The 22,259-nt window shown below is 41.8% G+C and overlaps 1 protein-coding gene across 1 annotated transcript in view; it reads right to left on the bottom strand.

The window, feature by feature from the left end:
• Positions 1 to 22,259, bottom strand: part of LOC120516581 (broad substrate specificity ATP-binding cassette transporter ABCG2-like) — a 113,130-nt gene that overhangs the window by 63,646 nt on the left and 27,225 nt on the right. The window contains exons 4-5 of the mRNA XM_039738389.1: positions 14,537 to 14,689; positions 5,448 to 5,605 (exon numbers count right to left, since the gene is read on the bottom strand). Coding sequence (XP_039594323.1) covers positions 5,448 to 5,605; positions 14,537 to 14,689 — 311 coding nt within the window. The remainder of the gene's footprint in view (positions 1 to 5,447; positions 5,606 to 14,536; positions 14,690 to 22,259) is intronic.

Consider the following 22,259-nt stretch of genomic DNA (forward strand, 5'->3'; position numbering starts at 1 on the left):
GGATGAAAAAATTCAGGGGAACAAATCTCTCTATTATAAAAAAAAAAATCCTGGAAAGGAAAAGCAGGGCGACTAGCCGTGATCTTCTCGGAAGTTCTAAGAAGACGCTTAAAAGACCCGCGAGACTCAAACAATATCAAATAACACTCAGTCGTGTAAAGGCACGTAGCACACACAGATCGTGTGCTCTCAGCACATATAAAGTGTATAAGGACAATACATTCTCGATGAAACGTCAACGACTAAACAAAGAAGAAAGAGCAGTGTGGAGACCAGAGACCCAAAAGCGATGGAGAGAAAAACAGGCAGATAAGAGATTATGAAAGCAGTGGAATTCGAAAGGCTCAAACAAACAATGGCGTGATACACATGCAGAGAAAGGTAAAGAATATGAAAGCAGTAAAATTCGAAAGTATTGTAGCGTCCCAGACGGGTTGAAGCCTTTTTTGTTTTAAGTGACTGTTAGGTCCGATTGAGGGAGGGCGGAGGACAGCATGGAAGACTGATAGCGGGGTATTGATTGATGCGGTAGGGGTTGGGGGGCGAGACCTGAGAGATGAGGGGTTGGAGAAGGTGCTAGAAAGTTGTGTTTGGGCTTACGAAGTCGGCGATTGTTCAAGTAAAACTTTTGTGACACTTTATTACATCAGTCGCTACAGTATCAAAAAAAAGATAGTAAAGATCCCATTAACGCAAACAAAAGGAAAATGAATCATCGGGACCAGGTGTCACTGAAAAAATTGCAGGACAAAACGAGGTCAAAAATAAAAGGCAAAGAGCAGAAAACAAAGTCTTTTCGCCTTCGCATCGTTCAATGCACAAAACTTAGATTTACATAATAATGGACCATACGCTATGAGAATCTGTGGTCCCGCAACAGTTAAAGTAATGACAAGTTTAATTTCAAAGAAAACACAATTCAGTCAGGTGTATATTTATGATCACGGAGAAGCGATGCAAATTTTAACAGGCGGCAAGAAAGGTAATGCAGTATATATTCTGCGAATAACATTAGACACCAAAGTAGATCTTGATATGCCATTTCGTATTAAAACGTTTACAGTTTCCCGTGAGAATAGCTTTTGCTATGACAATTAACAAATCACGGGGATAAACATTAGAAAAAGTTGGATTATTTATTAGAGAAACAGAAACAATACTCACTCACGGGCAGTTATACGTTGCGTTGTCACAATGTGTCTCCAAAAAACGGAATCAAAATTCAATGTGATCTTGAAGAAAAGGTAATTCCAAATATTGTTTTTATTCCTGTTAATCGGACCACATCGGGACGCGATCATTTTGGTCCTAATAACCGGCTGGTCCGATTACACGAACATGCCCTATACATGTGCAAGCAAGACGGGACGTGCTATAAGTAACATATTAAAATGTCCTTATGACTTTTATTGTGCTGCACACGCGTATGGCGAACGTACAAACAAGAACTACGTACAAGTACATGTATGGTTGCTTACAACTTTGTTTATTGAAAAAGAAATCTACAGATTCTTCGAAACGATCTACAATACACGACACTCAGCATGCGAGGCACAATAAAAGAGGTTACATTACCAAATTCCAGTCAATGTTTGAAGATCTTGTCTAGTGTGATCTGACGCATTCTGTTGACGCACTACACTTGAACAAAATCACCACAAACATCTAACGCATCAATGGGACTGCCTTCATTTCCCTCCTGCATGAAAAGGTGGTGCCAAGTGGCATCCTGTGTTGTCACTTGCACTAACTCATTAGGGTCATCATCATCACTTTCCTGGTCTTCCGCTTTACGCTTACATCCGCTTTCCGCGGGCGACTTGTGGCTTCTTTTTCTTATTCTCTGTCACGTTCCTTGGTCCGGTTAAATGGAATTTTGGTCCAAATAAGCAAACAATATTATGCTTATGTAATATGATCTGTTTCGGTTCTTTACGATTCAGTCTGAATAAGCGGCTGGTCCAATTAACCGGAATCGACTGTAATGAAATTGAAACAACTCCAAAGAAGAAAAAAAAGCTTTTAAAATTGTATATCCGATTACCCGCGAGAGACACTTTAACTTGCTCCCAGCTCTTAAAACAATGACAAGCGACAAGCAAAACACGCAGCTCACCAGCAGATGGTCCGACCACTTCTCCTTCGCGTGCGTTCAGCCACCCTAACCACACCTTTTCACAACGCGAGCAGCAGAGACACAAAGTGGCAAAAAGGACAGCGGCTGTACAGGCCTTAAAATGATCGACGGGCAGCGCGACAGCAGCTGCACCTCCTTCACAACGCAAGCAGCATTATACGTCCTGCGAGAAAGAGTTTTAACCAAGTCCCAAGCCGGAAATAAAGGACAAGTATTATTTTTACAACATTACGTGAGACAAGGCAGTGAGCCATCATTTAAAACAAGTCCACGGACAACTAACCTAGCAGTTGTTGGAAGGCTTTTGGCAGACACGCATCATGTGCTCCCAGCTCTTAGAACAACAACAAGCGACAAGCAGAACAGGCAGCTCGCCAGCAGCAGAAAGACAGCAGATGATCCGACAGCATCTCCATAGCATGCATTCAGCTGCCCCCCTTTCATAATGCGAGCAGTGTTATACGTCCTGCGAGAAAGAGATCTAACCACACCCGGGCAGGAAATAAAGGACAAGTATTATTTTTACAACGTCACGTGAGACAAGGCAGCCATCATTTAAAACAAGTCCACGGACAACTAACCTAGCAGTTGTTGGAAGGCTTTTGGCAGACACGCTTCATGTGCTCCCAGCTCTTAGAACAACGACAAGCGACAAGCAGAACAGGCAGCTTGCCAGCAGCAGAAAGACAGCAGATGATCCGACGGCACCTCCATAGCGTGCATTCAGCTGCCCCCCTTCATAATGCGAGCAGTGTTATACGTCCTGCGAGAAAGAGATGTCACCACACCCAAGGCCAGAAATAAAGGACAAGTATTGTTTTTATAAAAGTTTTTAAAGTAAAAGTGAAAATAATGCATATGTAACAATTCCCACGAAAGTAACAATCTCTTTAAATTGTATATCCAGTAAATCAAACCCGGGGGTGGGCGAGCGAAGCAAGCTGGGAGCGGAGCCCCAAAATCTTAAAAAAAAACAAGTCAATTAACATGAGTGGAAAAGGAGTTAATTAACAGCAAAAACAGGTTACTAATTAAGAAAACGGTTAGAATGAAAACCTGCAGCCACTGTGGCCCTCCAGGACTGGAGTTGAGGACCCCTGATTTATAGCTTTATTTTTCTGATCATATGTAGTTTTTACCGGTTTGCGGTGCAGAGCGAGGAGCTGTGGCTTGGATGGTCATGCACATCTAGGAGGACTGGCAGGGTATATACCTGGAGGGCGGCATTGCTCAAACACTGTAATGAGAGCACCAGGTTAGTAGCCAGCAAAAATGGAAGGATCGTGAGCGAGTTAAGGGCCCAGAGTGGATTCAGGGAGAATTATCTGTGCAGGAGTGCCTGGACGGTGGATTAGTGTGCATGGTTGTGCGACCACACATGTGAGAGTTCAAATCTCTTCAGATTAAGAGTGTCTCCTGGGTGGAGGTATTCAGCATCACAAACATGGACAATGTGTGCTCCTATTGGTGAGGGTGAGGGGTCCACGCCGGTGACGGGATGGAAGAACCTTGTGAGCCTTTCAAACAACGCAGTGAGAAAAATAAGAGAAAGCCTGTATTATTGCAGCAGTTAACCTAGTGATTTATCTGAGAGGGAGAAGGTTGTGCGGTATGGTAGATGTACTTATGCCTGTCATTTTGATGCCTAACTGAACTGCCCAAGAGAAAGAGAAGGTTGTGAAGTGCCATGAGACGGCTCAACCTTCTGAATATCTGAGTCAGAGAGGGTTATGCTATGGTGAAGACCTCCAAATAACACTGCATGTGGAGATCTCAAATTCTACAGCTGCTTCCTAGAAAGAAAGGAGAGAAGGATTATGATTGCAATTGGTTTTCATTTATAATTTCATTTTCTGTATTCCGTTTTTTTAAGTTTCACTTCACTCAAAAAGAGAATTGCTGGCTTGACACGAAAAACTGAGTTTGAACAGTTTTTTTTTTTGGCACTGTGTAGAAAAAATACATTTTATGATTTTTCTACATCCTATGTGTCTGTGTGTCTCTCTACCACACTGGTTTATCGCTTGGACTCAGGGAGAGTTGCTCATTAGCTGCAGGAGCAAGGGAACTACAAGTGGCAGAAAGGAAACAGATGATTTGTCCGTTTGCGGTTCTCGTCTGTAATGTGGGCAGGTTGTTACTGCAAAGAGATGGCTTCCTGTATGAGGAGATTGTGCTGAAAAATGCAGCATGATAAGGAGATTGGGACTGAGAGTGGATGACCAGAATATAATGAGCACCTACCAGAGGCAGGATAAATATGTTCAGGATGACTTTCATTAGGGCAGCATGGTGGCGCAGTGGGTAGCGCTGCTGCCTCGCAGTTCGGAGACCCGGGTTCGCTTCCAGGTCCTCCCTGCATGGAGTTTGCATGTTCTTCCCCGTGTCTGCGTGGGTTTCCGTCCAAAGACATGCAGGTTAGGTGCATTGGCGATCCTAAATTGTGCTTGGTGTGTGCCCTGCGGTGGGCTGGCGCTCTGCCTGGGGTGTGTTGGCTGAGATTGGTTCCAGCAGACCCCCGTGACCCTGTCGTTAGGATATAGTGGGCTGGATAATGCATGGACTTTCATTACTAATTTTGAATTTTAAGTACATAAAAGTTAACCCTTTGGGGGAGAGGTGTTCTCCTTTCTGGAGTGCACAGTCCCAGCTAAGCAGATTCAAGGACACGTACCAATGGATAAACATTGAGCACTCATTAACAATGGAGGACGAGGAATCGGAAGGCAGCTGAATTGTTAGGTGTTATGTTTTGCTATTATGAAGGAGTCAGTCCATGGAGAGTGGAGGAGGCGGCTACTTTTTCTTCCTTCTCTTGTTGGAAGTAATGGACTTATGGTCAACTGACTGTTTTGGTTCTTTGTATGAGACGTAAGATGGAAGATCAAGATAGCAGGATTGCCAGAAGAGGTTCCTGGACACATGAGGTTTGAGTTGAATCTAATCAAGGACAAGTCGGAAGTGAATAAAGCAATCTTTATACCTTTGACCTAAACATGTTACGTGCCACACACCTTGACTAGCAACAGCATAAAAGCATTCAGCAAAACCCCATCAAAATGGCAATGCTTTCCTACTTTCCACTTTTAACTTGCTGTTTTTGTTTCTTCTTCTTTTTCTAGTTTGACATTTGTTGTATAAGTGCGACTTGATCTTATGCAATGTTACTTTCTTCAATAATAATAAAAAAAAAGGCAGTGCCCATAAGAAAACTGATAAACCCTGACTGGCCTGCATGAGGATCCAGAGATGATGAACAAGCACTCCATGATAAGAGTAGAATTCAGGCGCATATCCAGCTTTCCCTTACCGTTTTAGAAGAGCAAGAACAGCTTTTGCAGTACTGGCATCAAGGCCAGTTGTTGGCTCGTCCAGAAACAGCACCGGAGGTTCTGTGATCAGTTCCATCCCAATGTTAGTCCTCTTCCTTTCACCTCCAGACACACCTCGGATTAATTCTGTGCCAAGCTGAAGAAACCAAAAAGTCACAAAGGGGATCACCCTCTACAATTGCGTTTTCCCCCAAAAGCGGAGGTGCAGGTCTTGATTACAAACCTTTGATTGATTTTTCCCTCCAAGTACAGAAGATTAGAACAATCTGGACAAGAACAGGCCGTTCAGCCCAACAAAGCTCGCCAGTCCTATCCATTTATTTCTTCCAAAAAACATCAAGTTGAGTTTTGAAGGTCCCTAAAGTCCTCCTGTCCACAACACTACTTGGTCACTTATTCCAAGTGTCTATCGTTCTTTGTGTAAAGAAAAACTTTCTAATGTTTGTGCAAAATTGCGTAGTAACAAGTAACTTAACAAGTAACTTAACAAGTTTCCAACTGTGTCCCCGTGTTCTTGATGAACTCATTTTAAAGTCACCGTCTCGATCCACTGGACTAATTCCCTTCAGAATTTTAAACACTTCACTCAGGTCTCCTTTTGCTTAAACTATGAAGGCTCAGCTCTTTTAATCTTTCCTCATAACTTATCCCCTGCAGCCCTGGACTCAGCCTAGTCATTCTTCTCTGGACCTTTTCTTGTGCTGTTATGTCCTTTTATTTTAGCCTGGAGACCAAAACTGCACCCAGTACTCCAGATGAGGCCTCACCAGTGTGTTATGAAGCTTGAGCAGAACCTCCTTGAACTTGGACATTACCATGAACAAAGGGCAAGATTCATTTGCAAACTCAATCATTACCCAAGAATGAGGCCCACGGTTCTCATGCATTTGATTTATGAGGAGAGCACAACTCCACACAACAAAGGCGCTATATAACCTGGCATTCTGTGAGCCTTCTTAATGGCTTCTGAACACTCCAGATGAGACCTCACCAGTGCGTTATAAAGCTTGAGCAGAACCTCCTGTGACTTGTACTCTACACATCAAGGCGCTATATAACCTGACATTCTGTGAGCCTTCTTAATGGCTTCTGAACACTGGAACTACAGGAATCTCACAGTGCATCAGTGGTTGATGCAGGGAAGCAGGTAAGCTTGAACTTTCCTTCCTCTTGAAAATAACTGAACACAAACTTGTTATTCAAAAATGAAAGAATTTCATGGATATATGAATTTCCGTTCTTCTAGATCAAACAAAAAAAAAAGGTAATCACACCCATTTAGAGTCCATCCATATCCTAACTACAGGGTCATGGGGGTCTGCTGGAGCCAAACCCAGCCAACATAGGGCGAAAGGCAGGAAACAAACCCCAGGCAGGGTGCCAACGCACTGCAGGGCACACATACACCCACACACCAAGGACAATTTAAGATCGCCAAGGCACCTGACCAGCATGTCTTTGGAATATGGGAGGAAACCCACGCAGACACGGGGAGAGCATGCAGACTCCACACCGGGAGGACCCAGGAAGCGAACCTGGGTCTTCTAACTGCGAGGCAGCAGCGCTACCCACTGCGCCACCGTGCTGCTAAAATATTGTTAAATAAATACTTTGGAGGAAAATCAAACTAATGCATGAATATGAAGTGCGTTCAAACGGGATCGAGCTTTTAAATTGAAGATTTGCTTCCGCCTACATTCATTGGTCAAGAACCCTCTCTTTCATTCAAACGTTCGATCCACGTTCAACGTTTTTAGTTTACCCAGAACAAGAACCAAATAAGTGCCTGCTAATGTAGTTTCTTTTTTAGTGGTACTGCACGTATCCCCTCATCTCAGCTACCCTAGGCCTTGAATGTTGTGTTTGAAGAGGGACAATGAATTCTAGGTGAGATACCCTGGACTTTGCCACATTGCCTCTTCAAAATGTGAGGGGCACAGTGGCATATCGTGAATTGTAATAGTCAAATGTTCAAGGTCAGAGTTCTCGACCAATGGCAGTTACCCACTTTTGTTCAGCATATTACATGAGGATGAAATTAAAAAAGCAGGTAAGTCATGCCAATATTTTGCCATGCTATTTGTTTTTTGTTTAACAGTGTTTAAACGATATTTTACACATCATCCTTCTGTGACCTCACTTTATGAAGCTTTGAATGCTTGGTTAATAAAGTTTACTTATCATACAATATAGGTGCTTTTCCACTGCATAGTACGGCACAGCACGGTTCAGTACAGCTCACCTTGGTTCGGCTCAGTTTGGCTCGGATTGCGTTTCGACTGCAGTTTAGTACCGCTTTAGAGTGGGCGGGATTATTCACGTGTCGTTAGAGTTGCGGCGCCTCTACTGCCGTGACACCGTGGAACTTTTACAACAACACGCAGACAACGACAACACTTTAGCTCGACGACGCGCAAGGGTAAGCATCTAAAAAAAGCACATCACTAGCTAACTTTTATCACTGTTGCAAAGCATAAAATGAACTTAACTGCTAGTGTAACATTAAAATGCTGATTCTGTATATTACAGATCTTCCACATTTTGCAAAAAAGTCGCCGCAACAGACCATCTGTTTGGACATTTAACCGTGCTTCAGAGTGGTGGGATGTGATTGTTCCCGGTTTTACAAACACTCAGTGGCTGGAGAACTTTCGAATGTCTGAAGAAACATTCATCCACTTATGCAAAAAACTGCGTACAGCGATGGAGAGACGCGACACAAACTTCCGCGTGTGTGTACCTTTAAAGAAAAGAATAGCCAGTGACGCAGTAATGACGATTTTCTCCGGCCAATCAGTGACCAGCAGAGTTTACACGTCATGTTTTGGTAACGGTTGGCGCTTGGAACCTCGGCTGAGGTGGTACTAAAAAAAGGACCAGGTACCAGGTACTGTTCCCAGTGGAAAACGCCCCAAAAGTGAGCTGAACTGAACCGTGTCGTGCCGTACTATGCAGTGGAAAAGCGCCATATGTTCTGAGTTCTGTTTAGACTTGAGCCATTGCCCCATTGTGTGACTTTTTGTCATGGGTGCCACTGTGCCGCCCACGGGGTCTGCTGGAGCCAATCCCAGCCAACACAGGGTGCAAGGCAGGAAACAACACCTGGGCAGGGCGCCAACCCACTGCAGCCATTTAGAGTCAACGTGTTCAATTATATATGTGTGTGTGTGTGAGTGCATGGGAGGCATTCAATAATTTGAAGACTTATAGGCCTTGTTGATTTTCAACTGCTAAACATACAGTGGATTCACAAAGTATTCAGACTTCTCAACTTTCTGCACACTTCGTGGTGTTGTAGATTTCATTTTGAATACATAAATTTGCTGTCTTTGGCAATTAATCAGTACCTAATAACCCATAATGACAAAGTTTTTAGATACAGTAGGTTTGTAAATTTATTAAAAAACTAAAAACTAAAAATCAGTATTCAGACCCTTTAATTCAGTCCTATGTAGAAGTCCCATCAGCAGTAATTACAGTTTCAAGTCTTCTTGGCAAGACTCTACAAGCTTTGCAGACGTGGTTTTGGCAGCCGATCTTCCTTGCAGATCCTGTCAAGATATATTAAATTGGATGAGGAAGCGTCTGCAAACTGCCATCTTCGGGTCTCTTCACACACGTTCTATGGGGTTTAAGGCTGGACTTTGACTGGGTCCTAAATCCTGCCCAGCACTGCCTTGGCTGTATGCTTCATGTCACTGTTGTACTGGAATGTGAACTGTCACCACAGTCTGAGGAGACGTGCTCTCTGGAGAGCATTTTCTTCAAGGACTTCTCTGTATTTCACTACATTCATCCGTCCGTCAATTCTGACCAATCTTCCTGTGCCTGCCACTGAGAAACACACCCCTAGCATGATGCTTAACCCCACCATATTTCAACAGAGGGATGGTATTAGGCAGTTGATGAGCCGTGCCAGAATATGGTGCCTAAAGAGTTGAATTTTTGTCTCCTCACGCCACAGGATCCCATTCTCACATGCTTTCAGAGTCTAAACGGGCTGTCATAAGCACTTTACTTGAGTGGCTTCTGTCTAGTCACCATAAGCACTTGATTGATGGAATGTTGCTGAGATGGATGTCCTCCTTACATGTTCTCCCATTTTATCAGAGGGCTTCTTAAGTTCTGGTAGAGTAATCATTGGGTTCTTAGTCACCTCCCAAAGCAATGCACTTCTTCTCCAGCTACTCGGTCTACCTGGATGTCCAACCCTTGGAAGAGTCCCAGCTGTTTCATACTTCTTCCATTTCATAATTGAGGTTACTGTGCTCGCAAGACCACTCAGGAAGCTTTAGAAATGGTTTTGTCCTAAACTATGCCTCACCACAATTTGATGTTATAGGTCCACAGGAAGTTCCTTGGACTTGATTTTTATCGTGACACACAGTGTGAATTGTGGCTCTTATATACACAGCCACACGTGTAATTTTTCTAAACAATGTCGAACTGATTCAAACATTTCTGAAAACATGATTTCACTTTGTCATTATAAGTTAATAAGTGTAGATTGACGGGCAAAAATGACAAATGTCCATCCATCCATCCATTATCCACCCCACTATATCCTAACTACAGGGTCACGGGGTCAGCTGGAGCCAATCCCAGCCAACACAGGGCGCAAGGCAGGAAACAAACCCTGGGCAGGGTGCCAGCCCACCGCAGTCTATCTATCTATCTATTATATAGTGTTTTTTATCTATCTATCTATCTATCTATCTATCTATCTATCTATCTATCTATCTATCTATCTATCCATCCATCCATTATCCAACCTGCTATATCCTAACTACAGGGTCACGGGGTCAGCTGGAGCCAATCCCAGCCAACACAGGGCGCAAGGCAGGAAACAAACCCTGGGCAGGGTGCCAGTCCACTGCAGTCTGTCTATCTATCTATCTATTATATAGTGCTTTTTATCTATCTATCTATCTATCTATCTATCTATCTATCTATCTATCTATCTATCTATCTATCTATCTATCTATCTATCTATCTATCTATCTATCTATCTATCCAGCAATTTTACAACCCGCTATATCCTAACTACAGGGTCACGGGGTCAGCTGGAGCCAATCCCAGCCAACACAGGATGCAAGGCAGGAAACAAACCTCGGGCAGGGCACCAGCCCACCGCAGAATGGCAAATGTATTCATCCATCCAGCCATCAATTATCCAACCCGCTATATTCTAACTACAGGGTCACGGGGTCAGCTGGAGCCAATCCCAGCCAACACAGGGCGCAACCACAGTTATTTATGTAAATACAACAAAGTAGAAATAGCATAGATTGAAATACTGAATGTTCCACAAAGAGCAAATACAAACACTAGCTCTATATAATTTATGACCAAACTACTAAGGCATGGTCCTTCACCTACTGCCACTTACTTTTAACACCTCACTCCACTATACTTGTGCCTGCCCTACCTCCACCAACTTCAATTCCCTGTCCAGAGGACTGAGTGAATTAGGCCCACTGTATGCTCATGGTGGCTCGCAGAATGCAGCTTACTGAGGTTCAGCTGGCATACCACATGTCAAGTTTAACACCGAAATGCAATCTAAAGTGATGAGACTACCAGGAGAAGAGTTATAAAACAAGCAAGGAATTGTAACTAGAAGACTATCAGAAAAATCATCAAACCCCCACAAGCATAAAGCAAAAGTCACTAAATAAGAGATCTTTAGAACATTAGAATACTGTAGACGAGAACAGGCCATTCAGCCCAACAAAGCTCGCCAGTCCTGTCCACTTATTTCCTCCAAGAAAACATCAAGTCGAGTTTTGAAAGTCCCTAACGTCTTACTGTCTACCACACTACTTGGTCGCTTATTCCAAGTGTCTATCGTTCTTTGTGTAAAGAAAAACTTCCTAATGTTTGTGCGAAATTTACCCTTAACAAGTTTCCAACTGTGTCCCCGTGTTCTTGATGAACTCATTTTAAAATACAAGTCTCGATCCACTGGACTAATTCCCTTCAGAATTTTAAACACTTCAATCATGTCACCTCTTAATCTTCTTTTGCTTAAACTGTAAAGGCTCAGCTCTTTTAATCGTTCCTCATAACTCAACCCCTGTAGCCCTGGACTCAGCCTAGTCGCTCTTCTCTGGACCTTTTCTAGTGCTGCTATGTCCTTTTTGTAGCCTGGAGACCAAAACTGCACCCAAGACTCCAGATGAGGCCTCACCAGTGTGTTATAAAGCCTGAGCAGAACCTCCTGTGACTTGTACTCCACACATCAAGGCGCTATATAACCTGACATTCTGTTAGCCTTCTTAATGGCTTCTGAACACTGTTGGGAAGTTGATAGCTTAGAGTCTGGTATGACTCCTCAATCCTTCTCATAAGGTGGACTCTCGATTTTTCGACCGCCCATTGTGTATTCAGACCTCATATTTTTACTTCCTATGTGTAATTCTTTACATTTACTGACATTGAATTTCATCTGCCACAAATCTGCCCAAGCCTGTCTGCTATCCAAGTCCTTCTGTAATGATATAACGGATTCCAAGTTATCTGCTAATCCACCTATCTGGGTATCATCTGCAAAATTAACCAGCTTGTTACTTATATTCCTATCTAAATCATCCTCTTTAATAAAACCCCTGTGTGCGTCCAGGTGTCCGTGTGTGTGTCTTCTGGTGAAGTGCGCATGCACGGGGCCACACGGCACGTGTTCCGTCTCTTCCTGTGCATTCTCTGTGCAGAGAGAGAGACAGACACACACACAGGCGCGCGTGAGACAGACAATCAATCAATCAATCAATCAACATTTATTTATATAGCACATATTCATACAAAAAAATGTAGCTCAAAGTGTTTTACAAAATGAATAGAGAAATAGAAGACACAATAAAAAATAAACATAAGTCAACATTAATTAACATACAATAAGTAAGGTCCGATGGCCAGGGTGGACAGAAAAAACAAAAAAAAAACTCCAAAGGCTGGAGAAAAAATAAAATCTGTAGGGGTTCCAGACCAAGAGACCGCCCAGTCCCCTCTGGGCAATCTACCTAACATAAGTCAAACAGTCCTCTTTGTATTTAGGGTTTTCATGGAAGGACCTGATGATGATGGTCACGTAGACTTCTGGCTTTCAGTCCATCAATGTTGGTGCATCAGGATGCTTTGAGTAGGTGGTGGTGGCGCAGCCAGACACACACACAGGCGCACGTGAGACAGACAGACAGACACACACAGGCGCGCGTGAGACAGACACACACACACAGGAGCGCGTGAGACAGACAGACACACACAGGCGCGCGGGAGACAGACACACACAGGCGCGTGAGACAGACACACACACACAGGCGCACGTGAGACAGACACACACACACAGGCGCGCGTGAGACAGACACACACAGGCGCGCGTGAGACAGACACACACACGCACGCACACATACACACACAAAAACAGGCCCGCGAGACAGATGCGCACGTGCATTGTTGCAATGTTACTTTTCTTGGTTGTTTATTAAATTAAAGATTTTTCAAATGTTAATTTTTTCCCCTGTGCTTAAAACTCACTAAAAAAAGTGTTTTTAGCGAGCGGGTCATAAGGCTATAGTGCGAACTCTTGCAGTGTTAGTTTTCTCTGTTGTTCAAGGTTTTCTTAGTGTTATTCAATGTTTTTACATTTAGTTTACTATTATGCTGTGCTTTCTATGGTATAGTTAACTATATTTGTGCTTAAAAACTTAAAAAAGTATATATTTACATACAGTTCATATGGTCTGGAACGGATTAATTGTATGTACATACAATACTATGGGGGAAATTACTTCGGTTCACGACCAAATCGGGTTACAACCAGAGTTTTGGAACGAATTATGGTCGTGAGCCGAGGTTCCACTGTATTACTGTCAGACAAAATTACAGGCATTTCACGGAAATACAAACCAGTATTACTGAGAGAGAAATTTAAAGGCACACAATACAGTGACGCATATTACAGCCACATACAAGGTCCCTTGCCATTTAATAGAGACTGTTCATACAAATGTTTATACACTACTGTTCTAGTGCCCGTTATTGTAACGGGCTTAATGTCTAGTATATATATATTAAAAACAGCAGCGGCCCTAGCACTGCCCCCTGCTGGTCACCACTCTTAACATCGGCCAGTTCTGATGAGGTTCCTCGCACCATCACCCTCTGCTTCCTGTGTCTGAGCCAATTCTGCACCCATCTAGAAACATCACCCTGAACTCCCACTTCTTTTAACTTGATGCCCAACCTCTCATGTGGCACCTTATCAAATGCTTTCTGAAAGTCCAGATAAATAACATCATAAGCTCCACTTTGATCGTATCCTTTTGTTGCCTCCTCATAGAATTCCAACATGTTAGTAAAACACGACCTCCCTCTTCTGACCCCATGCTGACTGTTCAGAATAACTCCTGTCCTTGCCATGTGTTGCTCAATCTTATCCTTAATAATTCCTTCCATTAATTTTCCTGTGATGCATGTTAAGCTTACTGGCTTATAGTTGCTTAGATCTGCCCTGTCACCCTTTCTATATAATGGGATGATATTTGCCATTGTCCAGTCCTTCGGAATCTCTCCAGTGTACAGTGACTTCCTAAATTCTAATTCTATCTTTAGAATGTAATTTTACACACAAAGGTTTATTAGGAATGCTAATTTATTTATTATTTGGCGCTGATGAAGTAATTCACAAAACTTCCAGGACCACTCTCCATGGCAACCACAGATACAAGATGGCTACCCTGTGACAAAATAGCGACAACCAGGAGTACACAAAACTAACAAATAAACATGCAAAAAAAGAAATTAAAACACAAGAAAAAATAAAATCATAAGCTTGGGAAGTAATTATAACACCACCCTGCTCAAACACCATTGGCAACTGCAAGAATACTATTACACAACTGGTTCAAACTTTTCCAAAACAAAAACCCATATTGCTGCTCTTTTTATAGAGCTGTTGCTGTTTTAATAAAATGGTGTAACTGCCAGTGAAATATTTTACGAACTTCGATAGGTCGGGAATCCAGCACTTCGCCAGAAGACTTTTACGTTCTATGTAGTGTACACTCACCTTGGAGTCTGCCACTCTCGTCAGCCCAAGTTCAGTGATGACGTTCGACACGCGCTCCTGCTTCTCCGTGAAGCTGATGGAAGATGGGAGCCGCAAGGCTGCAGAGAAGAGTAGGTTCTCCCGTACCGTCAGGGTGCCCATCACAACATCATCCTAAAAGAGAAAACAAACCAGAGGGCCACCTCTCTCTTTATGCTTCATCTACATCATCTTATCTCTTGGTTTTCACATTTTCTACTGTTTAGGCTCACAACAACAGAAAGCCAAGCAAAGGGCGTCAATCAATCAATTGCTTGACCGAGTCGCATCTCAATGGAATCCCAGAAAGAAGCGCACTGGAAACATCCGCACAGAAAAAAGCGCACAGTCATATCAGCGCATGGGAAATAACCGCACGTGGAAGAATACACATACGGTAAAGTGCGCAAGCGGGAAAAAAGCACACGGCAGCGACATATAACTATTACAAATATAAAATATACTCCGCCTATACTGCTAGACATTTTTTATTATATTAAAACAATGACTGGTTTGCTCTTGTACAATGTCTCCGTTCTTCATTTTCATTAAGGACTCCATCTCGCTTTGCTCGAAAGTTAGGGAGGATTAAAGAAAACTAACTGTGTGGTCTATTTTAAGGTGACCATCCGTCCCCGTTTTCGGACAACTGTCCCCACTCAGAAACATGTCCCCGGTTTCAACTGGTTCACTTTTTTGAATGTATTGTAGTGACCCGGCAGCCAGCACTGGCGGCATGATGCATTGTGGGTAATTTATGTAAAGTTTACTGTTGTGTTAAATTAGCAAGGCAATCGAATTATTGTTCCTGTTGTAATTGTTGTATGTGTTTGTGTTCAACTGGTGGGGTGGGTTTGGGTTATTGCCGTCCGGGGTTATTCAATTGTAAATAGTTACCATCAATGAGAAAGATGGCTTCGTTAATGACCTTGGCAATGGCTATACAATGAGATTGAGCTTTGTTTTCTGACTATCTGCTCTAATAAAGAGATACAACAGGACAGAGCTGTGTATTGCTAAGATTTCACCTAAGCAATGATTGCCGAGACACTCTGAGTCGTGCGGTGTATGGGACACGAGTGTTCGCTACTTAAAGAGCTGGGTACAGCTGCCTGCATAACGCTGGCAGTCCGCTAGCCGGCAGCTTGGGAGAAGTGCAAGGCAGAGATCGGCTCTGAAAACTTTAAGACTCAACCACGGGTCGCTACAGTACGGAAGCGTATTACTGCCACGACATAATAAAAACAATATGCTCACTATCACGTTATAATGTGAAAATATTACATTATAACGTGAAAACATCACGTTAAAACGAGAAATCGTATCATGTGATAACGTGAAAATATAAGATTATAACGTGAAAACATCACGTTAAAACGACAAATTGTATTACGTTAAAACGTAAAATCGCTGTTTGTTGAATATGCATGAAGCCATATCATGAGCCTTGAAAAACCATCAATCGCTCCATTTATACATATTCCAAACGGCTTTAGTTTGTCATAAGAGTCAACATGCCACATAAAATTAGGTCCAGGATTAATGTACACGCGTCGAATCAGTCGATTCCTCCGTCTTTGCTCAACACCACGGGGTCTAGAAACTTTATTAAATGCCTCACCGTGGTTTGGGTCACAACATGCCCAGCTTGAATGCAGCTGAGATGGTGTAGCTTGTATCCAGGGAGCCTTCCGTGCCCTTCCAGCTGGTCAATGAGAAATGATGCTACCTCCAAAATGTCGGACTGATTCTTTCTTCTGTAAAGCCCCATGTCTTTTAAAATTCTTCTCAGTGTACGCATACTTATTACAAAACCATCCACCTTAGTCAGCAGGAGCAGAATCTCTCCATGTCTGACCCCAAGCATAAAGTAGAATTTGATCAAGTCGTGTAAATGAGCCGTTTCATTTGCAGACGTGCACTCCTCACTGGATAACCAAAAAAGTTTCACGTTATAACATGAAACTTTATCACGTAATTACGTGAAATAGTATCGCGTTTTAGCGTGATACTATTTGTCGTTTAACGTGATGTTTTCCGCGTTATAATCTTATATTTTCACGTTATCACATGATACGATTTCTCGTTTTAACGTGATGTTTTCACGTTATAATGTAATATTTTCACGTTATAACGTGATAGTGAGCATATTTTTTTTATTATGTCGTGGCAGTAATACGCTTCTGTACTACGGTATTTCATCACCAGGCTAATTTGAACTCGGCGCGCGGAGGAGGTTATACTTTACCGCATCCTGCAATTTCGGCGAGAAATCACGTGATAAACTTTCGCTTTGTATGTAGTCTACGCTCCTCTAGTAACATCCCGTCCCATACCCCACACACGTCCCCGGTTTGGCTCAAAAAATTCTGGTCACTTTACCTATTTATAGGACGACCTTTACTTACTTGCCGTATTCAAAACTATAAAATACCTAATTTGCCTACCTGTGGAGTAAGAAGGTATAATATAAATTCTGAAAACTATTGTAAAGAATAATAATTTCCTAGAAATGGTAATTTAGGCACAACAATGACAGTAATTAAAGGATTAATTTTTATTTTATGGACCATCCAACAGCCCACTACCCCAATTAGCACAAATTTAAACATACAAGCTTATAAATACGTTTAGTGAACAATTATACAATTTCGTTTATTGCGATGTATAATATACTTTTTTTTTTCTTCTTTGCATATACGCCTTTGTCGTAGAGTATGTGCATTTTTCCATGTGCGCATTTATTCACGTGCAGTTATTTCCCGTGCGCTTTTTTCTGTGTGGATATTTCCTGTGCGCTTCTTTCCGGTCACCGTCTCAATGACATGAGGGATTCAGCCTGTACCAACCTTGGATTGACTGCAGTCCATTATGGTTCATTAAGAGCAAGAGTTCCCAAAATGGTCGATATCGACCCTCTGGGATTGATTTGAACTTTCTAGGGGTTGATAGTTTCAATAAAAAAAATTGGGGGTCGACGACAGTAAAAATAGACCCCCTTACTACTGCTATTTGTTTGTTGCTTCAAAATATCTATGATTCCAATAGGTACCTAATTATGAAGCAAAATAATAAAAAAAAAAAACACTTTTTTGATAAAAATACATTACATACCAAACTTGCGAATGAAAAGGTAAAATGTGTCATTAAAAGAGTCACAAATTTTCAGAATGCATGAAAACACATGTCTGTGCATTGTCTTATCGAACGTATCAAAGCAAGTGCGGACACGAAAAACCGTTGCATGTCCGCAGTTGCTCGCGGTGGGACGAGACGACGGATGTTCGATATTAGCAGAATCTATCAGTCTTGTACGGTTGAGCTTTCATAAAACACTATAAATTGGTTCGTCTGATGTGACATGAACTTATTTGTGATTTGAACTTTGAATATAATTATTTATTGAGGAGCAGTACTACGAAAAAGAAAATCAGAGGACATGCATTCGAGTTAATTTATTCGAGTTTGAACAAAAATCTTAAATAAAAGTTTTTATTTCTTCAGATAATAATATGACTGAACCAAAAAAGAAATGCAGACAGTACAGCTTGGACGATTTGTACTCATTTTGAATTTACATATTTATTTCATAAATGTCAAAAATGTAAAAAAAAAATGTGTATTTTTTTGCTTTAATTTTCGTTAGTGCAGGTTTCGATATTAAATGTTGCAGAAGATAATGCCATATTGCGTAGTCCTTTTATCTTTTTCAATCATTAATTACAAGTGATTAAAATGAAAAGTTTGATATCTAGTGAAATATGTATTTATTTATCTATCAAGCACCTTTAAACAACTTTCATTGACCAAAGTGCTGTACAACTAAAAAAAACAAAAAGGTTAGCAGGTACTTACACAGCGTATATATACTCAATATACATTGCACACTACTATACTAAACCAATCAATAAAATCAAAATAATAATAATAATAATAATAATAATAAATAAAATAAAACCAACTTCATAAAATCAAGAAGAATTAAATGCACATGAAAACAGATGTGTCTTAAGCAGGGTTTTAAAATGATTAAGATTCTGGACCGCTCTCAACTGCAAGGGGAGGCTGTTCCACAAACTGGGGGCTATTACTGGAAATGCTCTGCCTCCTCTGGTTTTAAGCTTTATTCTGGGGATATGGAGTAACTGAAGATCAGAGGATATTAAGGTTCTGACAGAAGAATACGGAACAAGAAGCTCCGACAAGTAAACAGATGCCAAGTTATTTAAGCTTTTAAAAACAAGCAGTAATATTTTAAACTGGATCCTGAAATGTACGGGAAGCCAGTGAAGAGAGGCCAGTATAGGTGTTATATGGTCACGCTTTTTCTTCCCTGTCAGAAGGCGGGCCGCTGCATTTTGAACGGCTTGCAGCCTCTGAATTTGTGCCTGACTGAGACCTATGTATAATGAGTTACAGTAGTCAAGGCGTGATGTAACGAAAGCATGTATTACTGTCTCAAACTGTTCATGGGGAATGTAGTGCTTGACTTTACTAAGTAGTCTAAGTTGAAAGAAGCTGGACCTTACAACTGCTGATCTGTTTATCCAACTTAAAAGCAGAGTCAAAAATTACCCCCAGATTTCTGGCAGAGAAAAAGATGCCAGAGATCCAATAACACTGTCATACCCACTGAGGACATTGGACTTTCCAAAAGCAATAATTTCAATTTTGCTTTTGTTCAGACTGAGAAAGTTTATCTCCATCCATGTTTGAACATCTCGGAGACAGTTCAACAAGGTCTGAATAGCTGGGTGACTATTTGATGGAATAGATAGATAGATTTGAAGATCATCAGCAAAGCAGTGGAAGGCGATTTTATGCTTTCTAAAAACAGACCCCAATGGAAGCATGTACAATGAAAGGAGGATTGGCCCTAAAATGGAACCTTGGGGTTTAATATCATCCATCCATCCATTTTCTAACCCGCTGAATCCGAATACAGGGTCACGGGGGTCTGCTGGAGCCAATCCCAGCCAACACAGGGCACAAGGCAGGAACCAATCCTGGGCAGGGTGCCAACCCACCGCAGGACACACACAAACACACCCAGCACACACTATGGCCAATTTAGAATCGCCAATCCACCTAACCTGCATGTCTTTGGATTGTGGGAGGAAACCCACGCAGAACATGCAAACTCCACGCAGGGAAGTGAACCCGGGTCTCCTAGCTGCAAGGCAGCAGCGCCACCATGCCGCCCAACAATGACATGGGTTTTAGTAATATTCACTTGTGATATGTTCTTGAAAGGGGGAACAATGTGGCCATTTGTCTCTTTAAGACTCGGCTGTCATTTTGATAATAATCTTCTTTTTTGGCTCCCAGTACAGTACTGAACCCGGGTCTCCTAACTGCGAGGCAGCAGCGCTACCACTGCGCCACCGTGCCGCCGGGTTTAATATTTTTTTATAAATTTTATAAATTGAGTAGGTAAAGTAAATGACTAGGGGGTCGACGGTTTTCAAAGTTTTTGGTAAAGGGGTCTGCGGCCGAAAAAAGTTTGTGAACTCTTGGTTTAGAGTCACCAATCAGCCTCACAAGCACATTTTGGGATTTAAAAAAGAAAATCTAAATGGAATAATAAAAGCAGTAAATACTTGGAACTCAGGACCTGTGAAACAGATACACTGCACCACTATGTTTCTTAGTGATTTTTTTAGTGATTTTTAATCCTTTATTCGCCATATGCACTTTATTGTATTAGAAATGTGTCATTTTTCACATACCCCAACTTACTCTTCAGAGCGTTGTTGGGATCTGAATGCAGGGTCAACTATTTGTACAGTGCCCCTGGAGAAATTGTAGGTGAAGGACTTTGCTCAAGGGCCCAAAAGACTAGCATTCCTTCTGTCACTGCCAGGATTCCAACCGACAACCTTCAAGTTACCAGCTCAGATCTTTTAGCCTGAGAGCCACTACTCTGCCCTAGAGCGCTGAACCAACCCATTCATCCATGACGTTAGCCCGATTAGTCCAATGAAACATCTTGAGAAGTGAAGGCCTATCCCAGCAACTCTGGGCCACATGTAGAAATTTAACTCGAGACGGTTGCTTAGAACATAAGAAATCTGACAAACAAGAGGAGAACATTCAGTCCACCAAGCATATTTGTATAGCCAATTGCTAAACTGTCCCAATAGACTAGATACTTCTTCAAAGTTGTCAAAGTTTCTAGTTCAGCTACATTGCTACTCCTAGATTCCCACAGCAATTTGCTTGATTAGGTACTTTCTGGCTTCAGTCCTAAATGCACTTCCACTTAATTTCCACTGGTGTCCTCAAGTAGGTGATTCACAATTTAGTTTCTATGAATTCTGCTGGATCTGCATTATCAATGCATTTGAGAATTTTGGAAAAGTGGATGAGGTCTCCACACAGTCTCCTCTGCACAGAATAAACAGGATTCATTTTAGGAGTCTGTCAGAGCACATCATGGCCTATTAAATCCTTGTGTGCACCTGGGTGCTCTCCTCTGCACAACTTCAAAGGTCACTATGTCTTTTTTTTATGTGTGGTGACCAGCACAGATACTCCAGATGCAGTCTCACTAATGCAGCGTTTCTCAACCTTTAAGTATTTGCGAACCTGAGTTTTCATAACAGTTTTAATCGTGGCCCCCCTAACATTTTTCTGAAATGTAGATGCATATTTTATTATACCTACTTAACTTTTATCGACATTTATCTAACTCTATATTTATTTTTCTACTATCAGAATGTAGTTTAAGTTAATTTGTTTTGGTTTCAATAGATATTTTTTTCATATTTTTTTTTTTTTTCACATCTTCGTGCCCCCCTTTTTGTTACTTCGCTCCCCCCCTAGTGGGGCCCGTCCCACACGCTGAGAACCGCTGCGCTAAAGTGTTAAATAGTCTGAGTATAACGTCACCTGAATTATATTCAACAGTTTTAACAACACAGTCAACCCTCGATATACGACCGGCCTGACATGCGAACAACTTGGTTTACGACCAAAATTTTTGTTTTGAATTACGACCAACGTCTTGAGTTACGACCTGAATGCGGTCACGTGTATCCACTTGTAAACAAACAGCCGAGAGCGTTCTTAAGCGTCAGTCGGATACCAGATATGTGTGTTTGTGGACGTAATTTCGGTCGGTGCAGTGATTTATATAATTTATTTCGATAATTGCTATCAAAATGGCCCCAAAAAAGCTAGAAAAGAAGCTAAGGAAGGAAGAGAAGGCAATGAAGGTAAAGAAAGCGATCACAATCAAAACGAAGAAGGAAATTGTGTGGAAATATAACAGTGGCGTTCGTGTGACCCATCTCGCTAATATGTACAGCATGTTGAAATCCACCATCTCGACAATTTTACAAAGAAAAGATTTGTATAAGGAAGCTAGTTTTGCTAAAGGTTTTACTCAAATCTTATGGAAGGGGGCTCTCCTTCCAAACAATAGCCACCTTCCATTTCATTCTCCTCCTCCTCCCTTCCTGCAGCCCAAAGATGTCAAATTAAATGGTGAGTACAGTATGAAATTGTTGTTCCTGGTAGGCTAGGTACTTTTTATAACTTTTTGGTTAGTACATTAGAAAAATTATTGTTTTTTTTGGTAAATTATGCACATTATACAACCCTTTTTTATTATGAAAAGGTTAACTATCTATCTTACAGACAGACCTCAGTATGTGCGTCTCGTGAACTGCAGGTCTGACATTGTGGTCAGCAGCACAGGAGC

Source organism: Polypterus senegalus, chromosome 1 (assembly GCF_016835505.1).
Source record: "Polypterus senegalus isolate Bchr_013 chromosome 1, ASM1683550v1, whole genome shotgun sequence".
In the NCBI taxonomy this organism is placed as follows: domain Eukaryota; kingdom Metazoa; phylum Chordata; class Cladistia; order Polypteriformes; family Polypteridae; genus Polypterus; species Polypterus senegalus.